Genomic DNA, 20,678 nt, shown 5'->3' on the forward strand with positions numbered 1-20,678 from the left:
GTTTTGAAATGGTGCTATGTTGCAGAATAGAATTATAGAGCTGTACAGCCCTTGGCCCACCTTGTCCACACTGGCCAAGTTAGTATTCTGGACTTGTCCCATTTGCCTGACATAGATACAAATCCCTCTAAACCCTTCCTAGCCATATCTGTCCAAATGTCTTTTAAAAGCCGTAATTGGATCTACTTCTATAGCTTGAAGATAAACAAAATTCTGGAGTAACTCAGCAGGACAGACAGCCTCCTGGATAGAAGGAATGGGTAACGTTTCGGGTCGAGACCCTTCTTCAGACTCGACCCGAAACGTCACCCATTTTGTGACTTTCAGCATTATGTACCCTCCAGCACTTTGTGTCTACGATGTAAAAGAGCATCTGCAGTTCCTCCCTACAGACTTCTATTTGGCAGCCCAGTCCAGATAGGAACTGAGTCATATACCATCTGAGTGGAGAAAGTTGCCCCCTGAGGATCCTCTTAAATCTCTCCCCTCTCACCTGGAGCTTATGTGCTCTAGTTTTAAATTCTCTACTCTGGGGTGAAAAGGACTGAGCATTCCATGCCCCTCAGATATTGTACACCTCAATAGGTCACCCCTCAGCCTCATACACCAAAGAAAATAGTCCCAGCCTATCCAACCTCTCCAGAATTGTGAAATTCAAAATAATTAGAAGGAATTATTCATTCCTATTTTAATTGAATAACTTTTAATTGAAATTTGAATAGATATGGATGCCAGTTTTCCACTTCAATTACAAGCCTGTGGCCTAAACATCCTGATCTGTCATAATTCACTCAACATCAGTTTCTAGTTACAGACTCTGGAAATATACTCAATTATTCTGAAGCTTTGCAGGGAATGGTAATAGCACCTGCTTGGTCTCAGTTACTAAAGCATTCTGAAACCTGTTAATATAAATTCCTCAGATTTGCTCTATATTAATTTATCACAATGTCTTGTTCCAAACTAGTTTTCTTGCTATTGCCATTAGCTCAGATTAAGATTCTATGTTAGCCACATACCTGTGGAAACAAAATTTACTCTGAACTCTGTTAGCTGTAAATACTGCATGTTAGAAAACTAAGACTTTAAACTCCCATTACTAGTCCATTTCTGCTGGTCAGTAATTTGAGTAACCCTCCTCCATCAAAAAGCCACACAATTACACATTGATTTGGAGGTAAGTTTTCAGTTTGTGTACAGAATTGTATGTTTCTATAATCAAGGGAGAAGGCAGGCACGGGTTATTGATTGGGGACGATCAGCCATGATCACAATGAATGGCGGTGCTGGCTCGAAGGGCCGAATGGCCTCCTACACCTATTTTCTATGTTTCTATGTATAAGTTTGAACAGAGACAGATATGTTTATGGTCCTGAGATTTGGAGTGTCTATAGTTACAAATACCTAGTACAGAACAGTCATAAACTGTTAAACTTCTAAGATGTCTCAAATTGTGAGGGGAAAAGGTAGTATTCCGGTGGTTTCATTTTGAATGTAGAAATAAGGAACTGCAGATGCTGGTTAATACACAAAAGGACACAAAGTGCTGGAGTAACACAGCAAATCAGATGGCACCGCTGGAGACCATGTATAGGTAACATTTCAGGTCAGAGAAGAAATAGGTGGGAGTCTGGGAAGGAGTCCCTTTGTTTAATTTTGAATGTTGTTCATTCCTATATCTCATGAATATACTTTCAATAGTCTACAAATAAGTGTAGGAGCCTGTATAAGTTAGAGCTTGGTATAAAGTTAGAGGTAGAATGGGATTTTAAATTGTGCACTGGTCTAAATGCAGGCTCCAGCACTGGCGGTCGAGTTAAAATACCTGAGCTGTTAATGATACAGCTGATCCCAAGTTATAAATATGATACAACTCTGAACTAGCTGCTGGCCAAATCTCAGCCAGTGAGATGTTGAATAGTTCCAGTGACATTTGCTGTTGCCAATCTAAAGATGTGTAATAGTATTAAATGCTGGCTGTGCTGGCACAGCAAAAATAAACAGGTGAATAACTTGTTTACAACAGATTTGGGGATTTGCATTTTCATCTGTTGCTAAACTAATTTCCTGTACAAAGCAGTTGCTCCATACTCTTCAAAATCTTGGCGTGCTATACACATGTGGTGGAAAGTGGAGAGACCTGCTAAAATGGATGCTCCTTTCCATGAAAGGTACTTCCTGTTGGAAGGTGCAAGAACCTTCACCTATCAAAGGAGAGGAAGAAATATGTCAAAGGAGGGATACTGATATTTACAAATAACAGCATTTTGGAATGCATCTTAAAGGATTTATCTGACTTTTTAATTTAATTACAGTATACAAATATGCCTACAGTGAGTACTCCAGCTGAAATCAATGCTGTTAAATAGCTTACAATAACTTACTTCCTTGTTACACAAAAATGCTGGAGAAACTCAGCAGGTGCAGCAGCATCTATGGAGCGAAGGAAATAGGCAACGTTTCGGGCCGAAACCCTTCTGGGTTTGCCTATTTCGTTCGCTATTTCCTATTGCCTATTTCCTTCGCTCCATAGATGCTGCTGCACCCGCTGAGTTTCTCCAGCATTTTTGTGTACCTTCGATTTTCCAGCATCTGCAGTTCCTTCTTAAACACTTCCTTGGCACTTGCTGGAAGAATGCTAATGTAATGAAATGTAGCAGGAGGTCCAGGAATCATACAGATCAAGGCACTGCACATTCTTGCACTTAAAGGGAAAATTGCAGAAAGGTACCTTCTTTCCTGGTTTTACAAGGTCTGATATTTCCTGTTGAATTCTCTCTCCCATGTTTCTGAACATTGTATTACCACCAGCTAGGACAATGTTGGCGTACATGTCATCGCAGATATCTTCTTTACAACGCTCAATCACAGAATGTGCCAATGAAGGCAAGTTCTGAATGTCCTTGCCTGAAATACAAGGGGATTGTATCAACAAGGTGTAGTTTTTACTAATGCAAACACCAAAAATAACAGAAATGCTCGAAAGTAGATCGGGCCACTTCTAGGAAGAGAAGGGTCAAAAATCCTCCCACATTTCATTTAGATTGTGTAACAATACACACGTCAAGGATACTGTATCTGAAAGCATAGCAGCAATTAATTTACCTTCTAATAGATGCTGCATACGTAATGGCTATGATGTGATAACTATTACAGAGATGTGGTTACAAAGTAACCAGTACTGGTCTGAAGAAGGGTTTTGGCCTGAAACGTTGCCTATCTCCTTCGCTCCATAGATGCTGCTGCACCCGCTGAGTTTCTCCCGCATTTTTGTGTACCTTTCCAGCATCTGCAGTTCCTTCTTAAACACTGATTTTATACTTAAAGGGACAGGAGCTGGTGTTCCTCAGTTGAGAACGGTCATGTTGGAGAATTAATTTGGGTGGAATTAGAAACTAAAGGAAAATGAATGTTGACTGGAGGAACTCGGCATCCACGGAGGGCATTGACAAATGACATTTTGAATGAATACGTTTATTGGCCAAGTATTCACGTACAAGGAATTTGCCTTGGTGCTCCGCCCGCAAGTGACAACGGCATACAGTGACAGTTAGGAATGACACATAAAACATTTTGGGTTGGGACTCCTATTCATTCAGTCTGCAAAAGGGTTGTAAGTAGATTAGATGGATGAGAACAAATTTGGCTAAGAGGCCCATGAATCTTTGGAATTTGTAGCTTTGAAACAACTTGGGCTGGTGGGCAAAGTAGGAAATTGGATTTGCATCTTAGGGTAGATCAGACATGACTTGTACACCTATTTGAGATATATAATGCAAGCAGGAATATGAAGACAGAGGCATCAGTCTATTGCTCCGGGACCATACCCTATAACAAGGTTAGGTTGCATGAGCCACAAGTACTCGAAGGCTTCTGCTCGTGCCCAGGACTAACCCGTGACATTTAAGTTTCAAGTTAATAGTCCACAAACAAGAAAAAAAAAACAGGATGAAATGGGGTCAAACATTCTCAGTTACCTATTAAAAATGGCTTGAACATGACTTCAGGACAGCTGAATTTCTGGTTTGTGATGATCATATTTTGCCCGTCTGGAAGCTCATATTCTTCCTTTATTGCATCTGGATTATTCTTGAAGTTCTGGAGCTCTGTTTCAAAATCCAGGGCCACGTAGCAAAATTTCTCCTTGATATTTCTGATAATATCTAGGCCAGCTGAGGGGAAATAAAAATCATAAAATTAAAACAAATGATGCACCAGTCAACTACGTTTGGCAATAATTAGATTATAAAGATTTCTCAAAGTCAATGAGACACATTTAGGCAGCGTTGTGTATCTAGTCTGAAGAAAGGTCCCAACACAAGACGTTGCCTATCCATGTTCTCCGGAGATGCTGCCTGACCTGACCTGCAGTTCCTCATTTCTATATCAGGCACAGTTAGGGGCTGGCTCTTGGTCGAACTCCTCTTCCTCCACATTTCTCTTAGTTCTACTTAAATATATTTAAAGTTAAGATTGATAATGATGTAAACTGTATCCCAGAGGAGCAAAATAAATCCCTCCTCATCTCAGCATTAAATAAGTAGACCCTTAGTTAGAAATTATGACATTTCTCACTGCAGGTGAAACTAATATCAGTCAACAGCAGAGGGAAAACATTCCAGTGGTTAGAGCCAAATCTGACAAAGATTGTCATGGTTGTTAAATAACAATCATTCCAGCCTCAAGACATTGTCCTGAACAACTCCTGCAGCATTGTGTCTCAGTTCCTTCATCGATTACTTGTTTTTAAATCATGAGGCGAGAAATGGAGATGGTGATAATTGATTGCCCAACATTGAATTCTGTTAGCAACTTTAGGGCAGTGTGATGGTGCAGCGGTAGAATTGCTGCCTTACAGTGCCAGTGACCCGAGTTCAATCCTGACTCCAGGTGCTGTCTGTACGGAGTTTGTACGTTTTCTCTGGGATCTTTGGTTTCCTCCCACACTCCAAAGACGTACAGGTTTGTAAGTTATTTGGCTTGGAATAAATGTAAATTGTCCCTTGTGCCTGTAGGATAGTGTTAGTGTGGGGATGGCTGGTTGGTATGGACTTGGTGGGCTGAGTGGCCTGCTTCCGTGCAGTATCTCTAAACTCAACTGCTTGAAGAAACAAATCACTCCACTGCCTCCATGCAACACAACCCAGACAACATTAAGGCATGGGCTGACGTAATATTTTGATGATATAAGTGCTAGGCAATGGCCAGATTCAATGAGAGGGTCCTGCCACTTACTCATTGACTCTCTGCATCTATTCACCTGGAGTTCACCATTGACCAGAAACTCATTTGAAATTCAACTGATAAACTTTACAGTTTCTGCAACTGAGGTCCAGATCTGCTAATAACAGGTGGTAAAGGGAGGCTTCCATTTGCAACTAAATTACAGCCTCATACAATTGGGCCATTTGGCCTGTTTCTTCATTGTAATTTTTAAGTAATACAAGAAACTCCAATTAAAAAAAAACAATTATCCTGTGTCAAACTGACTTCACCTAGACCCATATTTCTCAGCCATTTGTATGTGTTTTAAAATGGACAAAGTGAAGAACAAGAGAATGCAATATATTTTTATTGACCCATTTTACGTCATAGTGGAGCTTGATGTTTCATTGAACCTGACATAGATACACATCCGCCAATACACAAGGATACGCCAATGCATAAGAATAAGGGGTCGGCTATTTAGGACTGAGATGAGGAAAAACCTTTTCACCCAGAGTTGAGAATCTGTGAAATTCTCTGCCACAGAAGGCAGTGGAGGCCAATTCACTGGATGTTTTCAAGAGAGAGTTAGATTTAGCTCTTAGGGCTGAAGGAATCAAGGGATATGGGGGGAAAGCAGAAACGGGGTACTGATTTTAGATGATCAGCCATGATCACACTGATGGCAGTGCTGAATAGCCTACTTCTGCATCTATTTTTCTATGATGTTTTATGTCTGAGAAATAAATCCTTGTCCTGGCATATACTGCTGTAAATGGACGGGTTGAGTTACCGTGATGGTACGTTACTACCTTTGGAAGTGAAAGACCAGCTGTTGTTTTCAGCCAAGGATCTCATCAAGTGTTCCGTCAGGTCCTCTCCTCCCAGGGACACGCGCTGGGCGACGTTGTTCAAAGCACCTCCTTCAAAAATAGGCACCACATGTGTCACAGCAGATCCTTCAATCAGAAAGAAGAAAATTTGTATTGTCTGAAATAATAGTATTTTTTAGTGTAGACGCATTGCATTGTTTTAACTAAAGACGTAAAATGCTTTTTACCTTTACATAGATGCTTGTAGACTAAAGCCCCTGCCCCACTTTCTGGTGCCATCTCTAAAACACAAGTCTCCTCTCCGAAAAACTCTCCAGCTATGAATGAACATGCCTTGGAGTGACAGGTGACCTTCTGCTGTTTAAATAGCCTTTTTTTTCTACTGACCTTTTTTTCACCCCGGAGCTATTACCTTCGACTGCCTCCGACCACCTACGACTAGCATCACGACCTACCTACGAGTAAAAGAGTATCCAATTTTTCCATGCCGACCTTTTTTTTAAAACTCGTAGACATTTATTATCAGGCTAGAAAAAACACCGCAACCTACTTGATGCCATGAGTACACGGAGACCACTCACGAGCATGAGAAAGATTCAGATTCAGATTCAATTTTAATTGTCATTGTCAGTGTACAGTACCGTGTACAGTACCAGTGTACAGATCTATGTGAGTCAAGGGCAAACTCGGCAGAGGTTGCGAATTAGGTCGTGAAATTGGGACATGGGCTTAAGTGTGAATGTTGATAACTGAGTAAATCAGTAACAAAGTAGTTAATTGTGTAAAAAATTACCTCAGCAAGTCAGGCAGCATCTGAGGAGAACATTGATAAGCGACATTTCGGGTCAGAGCCTTTCGGACAAAAATGTAGAATTTTTTTTGCAGCCACCAGTCACTGTGATCACTTTGAGACCACACCTCCAAAAGGTATATGAAGTACATAAGGCAGTCTGCACCCAAGTGCAAAATAATATACAGAAATGCATCCCAATTCACTTGGTGAGAAGATAGTACCTGAATCAATGACTGTCCCAGAAACTCTGCCGGTGGAGTGTAAAGCCAGCACTGCCTGGATCCCCAAAAGTAGAGACGGAACTTGAAATGCTTCAAAAAGAATCTGTTTTAGATAAACAAAATGCAACTCAGTTAGTTATAAGTGTTTAAGAAGGAACTGCAGATGCTGGAAAATCGAAGGTACACAAAAATGCTGGAGAAACTCAGCAGGTGCAGCAGCATCTATGGAGCGAAGGAAATAGGCAACGTTTCGGGCCGAAACCCTTCTGGGTTTCGGCCCGAAACGTTGCCTATTTCCTTCCTGGAACGTTGCCTATTGCCTATTTCCTGCTGCACCCACTGAGTTTCTCCAGCATTTTTGTCTACCTTCGGTTAGTTATAACCCTGGATGAAAGTAACTGAATAACTGCAATATTTTTTCATTTGTTAGCTAAAGCGAGTTTTCACTTGGCATGTGGAAAGTCAGCTCCCACCGCACCATCCTCGAGAGTGATGGGATGTGTGTGCATTCACAATCGTGGCCATAGTTTCAGAGGGAGGGAGGCAAACACAGTAAAAGAAAGTCACCTCAAGCTGATAGTCGGTCTGTCTTTAATATTGGAGGCAGGAATAGGAAATTATATATCCTGACGTGTTGTTAACAAGGAAGAGATACAGCAGGCCGTGAGGACGAGAGTAAGAACTGGACTGCCTCCAATATTGTGTGAAATGAGGAAACGTTTTACAGACAGAAAATAGTGGAAATCTGTAGCTTGGTGTTGAGATAATCAAACATTTTACGACAGATTAATTAATTTTTGTTAGGTATGTCAGGGTATCGCGGGCTGGGTCACTCAGGCAGGAAACTAAATGGCTGAACAAGCTCCAGGGTCTGAATGACCATAATTCAAGAGCAGTGCTAAACAGTTGCTTCAAAGAAAAGGGAAAATTGAGGAAATTGGTCCCTACTACTTTCTAGTTTATCATGTGGAGCTTAAATTCAAAAATTAAATTAAATAGTCTTATGGATTTTAAAATATGTATCAAGCAAGCCAACCTTTCTGGATTGGATCTCCTTGCAGGTCTGAGGGGAAAGGGAAATGTTCCATCATCACCTCATAAGCATTCATACCAGATTTTAAGGATCTATTCCAGAAGGGTTTCGAGATAACGTCCTTCTGTCCAGCTCATCTCAGCAGTAGCTGGTTAGTTACCTCAGTTGTTTTCTCCCTGTTCTTCTGGGGGTTGTTCGCTGGCTCCGTCATAACAACTGGATGGTTCTCAACGTCAAGACGCAGTTCGTTTTCAAACGTGTGCCCCCAGAGGACTTCCATTTCTGTCCAATGTGTGATCAGTCCATTCTGAATTGGATACTTCAATGAAACACAGTCAAACATTTGAAGACGTTGACCTTCAACACTTCCCACAACACTTCAATTGTTTGTACTTTACTAGTGAATTTGATATTTTGGGTAAATCTTTGGTTCTTTATGTTGAGAATTATAGTAGCTGGCTAATCAAACGTCCTTCACGTTCTACATCCACGAGCGAGCATCACTTAACCCCCCATGGATGGGCTATATTGAAATGTTATATTTCAGGAGGTTCCCATTTAGCACAAGTCTACACTAGACACTTGCAGAGCTATACAGTCACCCCCCAAAGTCCCCATGTTTCCTTAAAGTCCTGCAATTATTTTAGTTACATATTTCTTCTGAAAATCACAGTTGAATCTACATCCATTGCACTTTCAGGCAGCGCATTCCATATTATGTCCACTCATTGTGTAAGTTTTCATTCACCTCATCACTAGATATGTTGTCAAGTGCTATAAATCAACTTCCCTCCTGGGATGAATAAAGTTCTATCGTATCGTATCTATCTGTATTATCTGGCCATTAAGTCCTCTTTTAACGGAAATAGATTTTCTCTTTTACACGACAGATTTTAAACTTATCAAACTTTCTTCTCAACTTCCTTTGCTCCATGGAGCATAACCCCTTCTGTTGGTAACTACAATTTCTCATCCCTGGAACTACTATACTGAACTTTTCTGCAATTCCTCTTGGGCTTACACATCCTTGTTAAAGGACTTTCAGTCAGAGGTTGGCGAATGCCTGTAGACAGAGGGTGATGACTTTCACCCTTTTCTCCCACACCATGCTTTGAGCCACGCAGTTGCCTCTTCAGTCCAATTACCCTTTACAAGCTGGCACGTGGTTTAGGTAATCTGCAGATCACATACTCCAGCTGATGAACCCTGACCAAAGTCCCTTGAGCAGCCAATGCTTGCTGCAGATGTAATCACCGCTCAACACAATGAGGTCCACCAGTTACCACACTTTGCAATGACAACACCTCGCGTGCAGGCCATCTCTTCTACTTAATCAGCTAATGTAGTACTCAATTTCGTACCCTAACCAGCGTTCAAATGTCTTTTTTAACCAAGATAAGTAAGTAAGTTTATTGGCCAAGTATTCACATACAAGGAATTTGCCTTGGTGCTCCGCCCACAAGTAACAACATGACATACAGTGACAGTTACGAATGACTCAGAAAAAATTAAACATTAATAATAATAAAACATTAATGATAAAACACCATTGATCAAGGATGTGAACCAACAAAATACCAGATCACAGATTTTTGGCTGTTGAGTAGAGCAACTACTCGTGGATAAAAACTGTTTTTATGTCTGGCTGTGGCAGCTTTGACAATCCGGAGTCGCCTTCCAGAGGGAAGTGATTCAAAGAGTTTGTGGCCAGGGTGAGAGGGGTCAGAGATGATCTTACCCGCTCGCTTCCTGGCCCTTGCAGTGTACAGTTCGTCAGTGGAGGGAAGGTTGCAGCCAATAACCTTCTCTGATTTTGCATTAACTTCAAACAAGTTTGTATCCATGGAGGACAATTTTTTGATTCCACTCAACTCACCATGGCCTTGTGAGATCACAAATGATCAAATTAAAATTGAAGGAAAATTGGGTAGACTAACAGAAAAATTATGAAATGTTATTAGTATTTTTATGCACAAGGTTTCTACTTACAATCAATTGAAGAATGCTGCGTTTCCTTTGGGCTTCCTCTCCGACGTACGTTTCTCTTCCAGATGATCCAAAGATATTCATTGATGTGTTCTTTGGCCTTCCAACCACACTTGGGAAAACGAAAGCTGGAGAATGATTTCCTGAGAGTCCGGCTTTTATCAGCCCACTGCCATTATCAATTATAACCGGAAGGCCCAGGTCACTGGGCAAGCTACAGGTGTCAATCACCTGTGGCAATGAACCATCTGGCAAGGAATTTGGATGATAAAAAGGTAAATAAGACATGAAATACCTGTGAGTGTTCATGGAAGAATCTAATGGTAATCCAATCAACATTATCATCTGATGCACTAAATTCCACTCAGCTAATCCGTTACATTGAGATAATAAAAATGTTAAATGTAAAAGTACACAAGGTAAAAACAAACATTGTTTTAGTTGAAAATAATGGAAAAATAATAAGACGAGCCTTAGCTCACCATGCTGCCAGGTCTGAGGAAAGACATTCTTGCCATAGAGGGAGTGCAGAGAAGGTTCACCAGACTGATTCCTGGGATGTCAGGACTTTCATATGAAGAAAGACCGGACAGACTAGGCTTGTATTCGCTAGAATTTAGAAGATTGAGGGGGGATCTTATAGAAACGTACAAAATTCTTAAGGGGTTGGACAGGCTAGATGCAGGAAGATTGTTCCCGATGTTGGGGAAGTCCAGGACAAGGGGTCACAGTTTAAGGATAAGGGGGAAGTCTTTTAGGATCGAGATGAGATTTTTCACAGAGAGTGGTGAATCTGTGGAATTCTCTGCCACAGAAGGTAGTTGAGGCCAGTTCATTGGCTATATTTAAGAGGGAGTTAGATGTGGCCCTTGTGGCTAAAGGGATCAGGGGGTATGGAGAGAAGACAGGTACAGGATACTGAGTTGGATGATCAGCCTTGATCATATTGAATGGCGGTGCAAGCTCGAAGGGCCGAATGGCCTACTCCTGCACCTATTTTCTATGTTTTTATGTCTACGAAAACATGCTTAAACCTATGTATAATGTGTCGATTAATATTCTGGATACACATTGTGTTTGTGAGGAGATACAGGCCACTTGAATAAGGAATGCAAGAAGAAGGCATTATCCATAGCATCTTCAACAGACGGAAAAAACTAAAAAATAGTGATGCCCTTTGTGTCAGAGTTGATAAAATGAACCCATTTCTCACCTTCATGTCTCATCAGCAGGTCTTCATCACAATATAGCGCCAGATCGTGCAGTTCAGAGTCGGGGGGTCTGGTTGCTTCTGCCTGTGTTGGATCACTCCCATCCTCCTGAACTACCACTGTAACCTTGCTGACCGATTGCTCCCGTAGTGCAGAAACTGAGTCAATCTCCCTCAAACCACAGTCCTCTTCTCCCAAAGTCTTGTTATTAATGTTGCCGTTATCTGTTAATCAAAAAAATGTCACATGACAAAAGGGGGTTGAAAGATACGTGCGATACACTTCTTGATTTCTGGCCTTTATCATCCAAGATCGATTGAAAAAAATGATCATCAAATCCTCTGGTGTCTAGTTGGACATATCTGCTTTAGATAAGTTACGTAAATTAATATACATTATTGGAGGACGTCACATAATATTAAATGTTTAGGTTAATTAGAAGCATTGTATATTATGCTCACCACACCCCCCAAATTTTTTTTATTGAATGTGGTCATTTGCAGCTATTTTGATGCTGAAGAGGATTTTGAGAACGACATCAACTGACACAACAAAAACACACAAAGAATGTAAATAAAAACTGCAGATGCTGGAAATCCAAAATGAAATCAGAAATTGCAGGACCCGTCGAATGCTTCTCACATTTTATGTTTGTACTTTGAAATGACATAGTTTAATATTTCTTTATTATTTATGAGTAAGGAGGCTACTATTTTAGTTTAGTTTATTGTCAGGTGTACTGAGGTACAGCAAAAAGCCTGTTTGTTTATTTGGCCCATTGCGAACTATTTGGGTTTGTATTGGTACAAAGTATTTGAACAGCAAATATGACTAAAAATCATATCCATTGTTGATCAAAATTGATCCTGCAATATTTTATATTCTAAAATTGAGGCTCCTTGAGCATTTGTAGAAAAATCAGAAGACCCACAGATATTGCTATTTTCATTTGGTCCTATTTATTATTTGTCATGAAAGGAATGTTTATACTCTACAGTAGAACCTGTTCCTAACGTATTATGGAAACCATTATTCAGCTATGCTAAAGTAATATATAATATATATATTTTTTTTTTCCTAATTGCACAAAATGATTTGCAAGTCCCCTTCTTCCGACAAAAATGTTTCTGACACCATTTTTTTTTAACACTGCTTATCCTTGTACTTCATTCTGCTTAATTGGTCTCATCGTTTGCCTCTTGTTTAAACTCGACAATAAGGAGATATTTAAAGATAACTAGACCAAGTGCAGACCCGTTGGGTCTGTTTCCCCAACGGCGTTTGCGGGGTGGGGGGGGGAGGAGGGGCTGCGGCATCAAACTCACATTAACCACCCCCCAAACACACAGGTGGGGAGAGGGGGGGTGAGAAGAGGGAGGGGAGAGGAGGAGGAGGAAACGGGACAGATTTGGGAGGGAAAGGAGAGCGGGGTAGGGGGTGAGAGAGGGGGATGGGGAGAGAGATGTGGGGGATGGGGAGGTAGGGGAGGGAGGAGGAGAGGGGTAGGGAGAGTGATGGAAGAGGGACAGGGGTAGGAGGAAGGGGGCAGGGGTGGAGAGAGGGAAGGGAGTGGCGTAGAGAGGGAAGGGGGTGGGGGAGGGAGGGATGGGTGGGAGAGGGAGAGGGGTGAGGAGAGGGAAACAGAACCATAGAAATTAAGTGCAGGAGTAGGCCATTCGGCCCTTCGAGCCTGCACCACAATTCAATATGATCGTGGCTGATCATCCAACTCAGTATCCTGTACCTGCCTTCTCTCCATACCCCCTAATCCCTTTTGCCACATCTAACTCCCTCTTAAATATAGCCAATGAACTGGCCTCAACTACCTTCTGTGGCAGAGAATTCCAGAGATTCACCACTCTCTGTGTGAAAAATGTTTTTCTCATCTCTGTCCTAAAGGATTTCCCTTATCTTTAAACTGTGACCCCTTGTTCTGGACTTCCCCAACATCTGGAACAATCTTCCTGCATTTAGCCTGTCCAACCCCTTAAGAATTTTGTATGTTTCTATAAGATCCGCCCTCAATCTTCTAAATTCTAGAGAGTACAAGCCGAGTCTATCCAGTCTTTCTTCATATGAAAGTCCTGACATCCCAGTAATCAGTCTGGTGAACCTGCTCTGTACTCCCTCTATGGCAACAATGTATTTGAGCATTGGGCATTGTGACATCACACGATGGAATGTTCACCAGGGGCTTGGGCTCCTGCAAAGGCATATGTAAATGAATCTATTCCGATTGGACATCTGTGAGCATCGGGCATTGTGACATCACACAATGGAACGTTCACCAGGGGCTGGGGCTGCTTCTATGGGTGAGAAGCCAGTTTATTTTTGAAATATTGGGTGGGGGGGGGGGGGGGAGAAGGATTTGATTAAAAACGTGTACTTAAACACGACGAAATGTAATGAGGAGCGGATACTTTGAAAGAAAAGTGAAATCTCTACCGAAATGGAAAAGATGTCGGCGATTCTGCGTCTGGTTTTGGCGTAGCAAGGAATCAAACGAAGAAAGGCAGCCGGCAGCCGGCCATGTACATGGATCCATTCCGATTGGACATCTGCGAGCATTGGGCATTGTGACATCACACGATGGAACGAATCAAAAGGCAGAAAGGCAGCCGGATGGCTGGCGGTAGCCACAGACTTTTATATAATAATAGATAGATGAACACCAGCTGGGGTTTAACCATCCCTAGACCATTTAGATCACCAGTACCTTTATCGTCCAAAGGAACAAAAAGGCGTTCAAATGGTCTGCAGCGTCTACACAATACATCGTCACCAACACTTTGTAATGCAGTCAGCAACAAAGCAGGAAGATCAATGCAAAATCCCCCGAAAAGCCAATGACTGATCTGGTGAAGTTAGATACAAAATGATGGAGTAACTCAGCGGGACAGGCAGCATCTCTGAAGAAAAGGAATAAGTGATGTTTCAGGTCGAGACCATTTTTCAGCAATGACTACGTTATGGTGGCCTTGATGAAACTAGAAACACTGGTGAAGCTTTCCTCACAGTGCCTTGCTGGAATGACTGGCCCATGCAGAGTGGTGTGGTGTTCTGAAATACAGCACTTTGAAATACATTTCCTCGGAGAAGGATTGAAATATTAGGTGCTTTGAAAACAACTTCCTCCACTACGTACTGGTCAGACACAAACCATAGAACGCTGGCACGGTTCAGTTCTGGATTTCGCTGGGATATTGGTCTCGAGAGGGTGAATGCTTTCTGAATAATACAGGACAGGTAACGTCCCCGACTTGGTCTGGAGCCAGACCTCAACAACATGAAGGGAGAAACAATGAACTGTAGAAGCTAGTTTACACAGAAGGACACAAAATGCTGATGTAACTCAGCGGGTCAGGCAGCGTCTCCGCAGAACATGGATAGGTGACGTTCCGGGTGTGAAAAGGGGTCCCGACCCGAAACGTCACCTATCCATTTTCACCAGAGATTCTGTATGACTCGCTGAGTTATTCCAGCACTGTGTCCGAATGGCCTAATTCTGCTCCTATCGCTTATGAACTTATGTCTAAACTAGGAGCTAATTAGGTTTAGGAAAAATCATTTTAAATGTTTTAAATTAATTTATATATTTTTAAAAAAATTAATTTTAGGGGGAAAAATCACAGAAAAAGGTCATGGTTGTTAATTTAGTTTCAAAACATACACAAGGTGCTGGAGTAACTCAGCAGGTCAGGCAACATCTCTGGAGAAAAAGGATAGGTGACGTTTCGGATCGCGACCCTTCTTCACACTCGACGATTGCATTTAGAAATACAGCGTGGATACAGGCCCTTCAGCCCATCTAGTCCACGCCGACTACAAATCACCCCGTACACTAGCACTACACTACACTCAAGGGACAATTTTACAGAAGCCGATTAACCTACAAATCTGTGCACGTCTTTGGAGTGTGGGAGGAAACCGGAGAAAACCCAGACGGCCACAAGGAGAACGTGCAGACTCCACACAGACAGCACCTGTTGTCAAGACTGCAACTCTACCGCTGCGTCACTGAGCCGATTATACGTGGGAGTGGGACCCACCAGACTGGCCAAGTGAGAGTTCTGATGAATAGTCATTGAACTGAAACATCAGCGGGTGCAGCAGCATCTATGGAGTGAAGGAAATAGGCAACGTTTCGGGCCGAAACCCTTCGGGTTTCGACCCGAAACGTTGCCTATTTCCTTTGGGTTTCGGCCCGAAACGTTGCCGATTTCCTTCGCTCCATAGATGCTGCTGCACCCGCTGAGTTTCTCCAGCACTTTTGTCTACCTTCGATTTTCCAGCATCTGCAGTTCCATCTTAAACAAGAAGTTTAATTGTATAACCAGTAGTTTGTTTTTTCTAGCTCTAGCGTTGCACTTACCTCGAGGGCTGGGGTCGGCGGTGCCCTGGGCCGGCGGTGACCTGGACTGGCTGAACACCTCCCCGGTCTCCTCGTCCGCCTTCGCCCGGTCCCACGCCAAGCCCGGGTCGCCCGGCGGGGCCGGGTTAGGAGCGGGAGGAGGGTGCAGCAACACTTGTGTCTGGCCGTCTCCCGCAGTGAGCGCGGCTCGGGTGGTCTTGACACTGGAGGAGGCGCAGCCCATAGCGCTTAGGAAGTTTCTGACCCCCAGTCCCGGGCTCCCGAGTCGGTGCACGAAAGTCTTTCCGATCCTCGCTTGTACATCTCGGGAAGTGTTGCAGTTCGCCAGGCAGACCGAAGCGTGGCCGTTGCTAAGCTACACGCGGTTGCGGAGCGATGTGTCCAGGACAAAAAAAAACACTTAAAGGGGCAAGGCTCGTTAATAAACACTCGCAGTTTTACACGAATTATTCCAGATACATATATATATTTTTAGAAGGTACACAAAAATGCTGGAGAAACTCAGCGGGTGCAGCAGCATCTATGGAGCGAAGGAAATAGGCAACGTTTCCGGACGAAACTCCAGTCGTTCCATAGTTGCTGCTGCACACGCTGAGTTTCTCCAGCATTTTTGTCTACCTTCGATTTACCAGCATCTGCAGTTCCTTCTTAAACACTATATATTTTTAGACAATTATATCGGTACATATAACGATGCCGATTAACCGGATTTAAACCAATATAAACAAGGTGACGAAAAAAAAAGAAACTCGAAAATTAATAAAGACCCGAGTCCATTGTGGAAGAAAGACTGGATAGACTCGGCTTGTACTCGCTAGAATTTAGAAGATTGAGGGGGGATCTTATAGAAACTTACAAAATTCTTAAGGGGTTGGACAGGCTAGATGCAGGAAGATTGTTGCCGATGTTGGGGAAGTCCAGAACAAGTTTAAGGATAAGGGGGAAATCCTTTAGGACCGAGATGAGAAAAACATTTTTCACACAGAGAGTGGTGAATCTGTGGAATTCTCTGCCACAGAAGGTAGTTGAGGCCAGTTCATTGGCTATATTTAAGAGGGAGTTAGATGTGGCCCTTGTGGCTAAAGGGATCAGGGGGTATGGAGAGAAGGCAGGTACAGGATACTGAGTTGGATGATCAGCCATGATCATATCGAATGGCGGTGCAGGCTCGAGGGGCCGATTGGCCTACTCCTGCACCTATTTTCTATGTTTATATGTTGCATTTTAATAACTTATAATAACTAATATCATCAGTTTATAATTTTGCGATTTTGATGTTTCCCTTTCAGAGTCGTTTTCCATGTAAGGAGACGGCATTCGCTTGTTGCTCGTGTATCAAATCCCCAGATCCTTTGAATAAAGTGTTTCCCCTAAAGGTCAAAGTTGTTTTATCATTTGACTTTTACACTTGTGATACATCGCGGAAACAGACCATTCGGCCCACCGAGTCGGCGCCGACCAGCGATCACCCACTTACACTAATTCTATCCCACATAACTAGGGAACTAGGTACAGAAACCAATTATCCGACAGACCTGTGCGTCTTTGGAGTGTGGGAGGACCTAGAGAAAACACATGCAGGTCACAGAAGAATGTACAAACTCCGTGCATACAAGCACCCGTAGGCAGGCTCGAACCCGGGCCTCCAGCGCTGCAAGACAGCAACTCTACCGCTGCGCTATCACATTCAGTATCCATGAAATAAAATAGTTGAAGATTTGTTACTTAGTTATTGAAGCAGAATGTCAGATTACATTTACACTGGTACATGGATTGGATAGGGTTAGAGGAATATGGGCAAAACGCAGACAGGCGGGACTAGTGTAGATGGGACATGTTGGTCGGTGTAGGCAAGTTGGGCCGAAGGGCCTGTTTCCACGCTGTAGTACTGACTACTTGGACTGGTCCTGCTTGCTTTAGTAATTGGCGTCTTCATATGGACCGGTCGTTCCCCTGTGGGCTTGAAGGAAACGGAAGCTCTGCTTACCTGCATTATTGATACATTATTATATTAGTGTATCTTTATCGGTTGTGTTGTTGCGTTAATGGTCCTGTAAAGCTGCAGCAAGTCAGAATTCCGTGGCTCGGTCTCCGGTGTATCACACGATTGAACATTCTTGCTGGTTGTGTGGGTTCCCGGGAGGTTGATGTGGGACCTGTGGATTCTGCAGTTTGCGAGGTGAAGCTTTCCTTGCCAAGGCAGCGTTCAGGACAGTGACTAATGTCCTGATGTCAGTGCTCCTGCTATTCCACGCCACAACACGAGCTGGAAGCAGGGCGCTTGTTGCAGGAGTTCGTGGGCAACTCAACCCAACAAAGCCATCAGAGTGGAAATAGGGCCTTCGTGCTAGGAATTATAAAGAGGTGGGTGGGAAAATACCTATGTCGATTTGCTTACCCGACCAGAGAATTTAGCAGAGGCACCATTTCTGATGCATCCAGTGCCTTGTGACTTCTGCTGAAGCAGCCCAAGTCTCAGGGTCACACAGAAGAACAGGGATCACAGCTATTAAAGAGACTGTGGGCTTCTCCCGAGATGTAAGCACCAGCTACTAAAATGTTTTCCCTAGCAACCAAAGGTTCTGCTATCAGACCCGAAGGTAATAATGGATCTCATCATCAATGTCCGGCCTTCACTGGGTGACTGGTCCCAACATATAGAAAGAAGTCAATATTTTTAAAGCATTTCATTGTGGACTTTATTGTCAGGCTAGTGATGTTGGATAGTGCGGTAGGTTGATGGAGGACCTTTCTTCAATAGACATTTTTTGTAGAAGGCCCATTCTGTTAAACACTTAGCAAGAGTGCTGATGATGATAAAAATAATAATAAATTTCATTTATGGGCGCCTTTCAAGAGCCTCAAGGACACCTTACAAAAATTGAGCAGGTAGAGGAAAAACATGTAAGGGGAATGAAATAAATAGTAGAGACATGACTAGTACACAAAGTAAAGACAGAATTCAATTCAAAATACAATATGAGGCAATTAATGCACAGATGAAAAGGGAGGGGGACGTGGGGCTAAGGATAGGCAGAGGTGAAGAGATGGGTCTTGAGGCGGGACTGGAAGATAGTGAGGGACACGGAATTGCGGATCAGTTGGGGGAGGGAGTTCCAGAGCCTGGGAGCTGCCCTGGAGAAGGCTCTGTCCCCAAAACTGCGGAGGTTGGACTTGTGGATGGAGAGGAAACCGGCTGATGTGGATCTGAGGGACCGTGAGGGTTGGTAGGGGGAGAGGAGGTCAGTGCGATATGGGGGGGCCAGATGGTGGAGGGCTTTGTAGGTGAGGATCAGGATTTTGTAGTTGATCCAGTGGGAGATGGGAAGCCAGTGAAGTTCTTTGAGGACTGGAGTGATGTGATGCCAGGATTTGGTGTGGGTGATGAGTCGGGCGGCTGCGTTCTGGACCAGTTGGAGTCGGTTGATGTAGGTGGAGCTGATGCCAAGGAGAAGTGAGTTGCAATAGTCCAGTCGGGAGGAGATGAAGGCATGGATGAGTCTTTCAGCAGCGGGAGATGTGAGAGAGGGTCTGAGTTTGGCGATGTTGCGGAGATGAAAGAAGGAGGTTTTAATGACATGGCGGATGTGAGGCTCAAGGGAGAGGGTTGAATCAAAGATCACGCCAAGGTTAATAATAATAATAATAATAAATTTTATTTTTGGGCGCCTTTCAAAAATCTCAAGGACACCTTACAGAGATTAACAAGAATAATAAAACATATAATTGGAATAAAATAAATAATAAAGACATCACCAAAACACAAATTAAAAACAGAATTCAATCCAAAGACAAAAAATCAAAAACACAATGTGAAGAGAGAGCAGCGGCAGCTAAAGCGCGCCAGCGTCCACTCTCCCTTCCGACAGCCATCTTGGACACAGACTAACATGTTTACTTACACACAAGGTTGCGGGCCTGGGGAGATAGGGAGACAGTGGTGCCGCCGATGGTGAGAGTGGGGTTATTGATTTTGCTGAGTGTGGCTTTGGAGCCTATAAGGAGGAATTCTGTCTTATCGCTGTTGAGTTTGAGGAAGTTATGTTGCATCCAGGTTTTTATAGCTGACAAACAGGAGTTGATATGGGAGAGGGGGGGGGGGGGGGGGGGGGGGAGGGTTGTGGGGGGATTTGGTGCCGAGGTGGATCTGGGTGTCATCGGCGTAACAGTGGAAGTCCAGGTTGAAGTGGCGGAGTATCTGACCAAGGGGGAGGATGTAGATGATGAAGAGGAGGGGGCCGAGTACGGAGCCTTGGGGAACGCCTTGAGTGACTGTGGCTGTAGCAGAGGTGTGGTTGTGGAGAGAGATGAAGTGGGATCTGTTGGAAAGGTAGGAACGGAGCCAGCTGAGTGCAGAGCCTTCAATGCCGAGGTCTTTGAGTCTGGTGAGCAGGATGTTATGGTTCACTGTATCGAAGGCTGCGCTCAGGTCGAGGAGGATGAGGGAACCAGTGTCAGCAGAGGTGAGGAGGTCGTTGAGGACTTTGAGGAGAGCAGTTTCTGTGCTATGGAGGGGGCGAAAGCCAGATTGGAGGGGTTCAAGTAGGTTATACGCAAGGAGGTGGGAATGAAGTTGCGACGCAACGATACGCTCCAGGGTTTTTGATGATGACGACTTGGCAATCGGCATCTGAAAGCAAATGTCTATGTGTATTCACAAGAAGCTGAAGTAAATCAGCGGGTCAGGCAGCATCTCTGGAGAAAAGGAATTGGTGACGTTTTGGGCAGAGACCCTTCTTCAGACTCATCGAAGAAGAGTCTCGACCCAAAATTAGCAAACGAGTCTGAAGAAGGGTCTCAACCAGGAACATCACCTATTCCTTTTCTCCAGAGATGCTGTCTGACCTGCCAAGCTACACCAGCATTTTATGTGGCTGGTATATGGAACAAGCTGCCAGAGGAGGAAGTTGAGGCAGGTATTATCATAACATAGAAACATAGAAATTAGGTGCAGGAGTAGGCCATTCAGCCCTTCGAGCCTGCACTGCCATTCAATATGATCATAGAAACATAGAAAGTAGGTG

At 43.4% G+C, this 20,678-nt stretch overlaps 1 protein-coding gene across 1 annotated transcript; it reads right to left on the reverse strand.

The window, feature by feature from the left end:
* Window positions 1-705: 705 nt before the first annotated feature.
* Window positions 706-11,485, reverse strand: LOC116989579 (actin-like). Its single transcript, XM_033047102.1, has 8 exons — window positions 11,285-11,485; window positions 10,075-10,319; window positions 8,246-8,404; window positions 7,053-7,155; window positions 6,018-6,164; window positions 3,978-4,172; window positions 2,732-2,907; window positions 706-2,204 (listed from the first exon to the last, which is right to left on the reverse strand). Exons 1-8 carry the CDS (start codon window positions 11,295-11,297, stop codon window positions 2,055-2,057), a joined length of 1,188 nt encoding a protein of 395 aa, XP_032902993.1. The 5' UTR covers window positions 11,298-11,485; the 3' UTR covers window positions 706-2,054.
* Window positions 11,486-20,678: the final 9,193 nt, after the last annotated feature.

The sequence above is a fragment of the Amblyraja radiata genome, chromosome 29 (genome assembly GCF_010909765.2).
Source record: "Amblyraja radiata isolate CabotCenter1 chromosome 29, sAmbRad1.1.pri, whole genome shotgun sequence".
In the NCBI taxonomy this organism is placed as follows: domain Eukaryota; kingdom Metazoa; phylum Chordata; class Chondrichthyes; order Rajiformes; family Rajidae; genus Amblyraja; species Amblyraja radiata.

Bases quoted from the DNA above. Each gene is read 5' to 3' on its own strand.
- LOC116989579 (XM_033047102.1), bottom strand. The intron at 6,165-7,052 runs GTACTATCTTCT...TTCTGATTGAAG, and splicing joins TGGGACAGTCATTGATTCAG to GATCTGCTGTGACACATGTG. The intron at 2,205-2,731 runs GTACCTTTCTGC...CTCCTTTGATAG, and splicing joins TTGTAAAACCAGGAAAGAAG to GTGAAGGTTCTTGCACCTTC.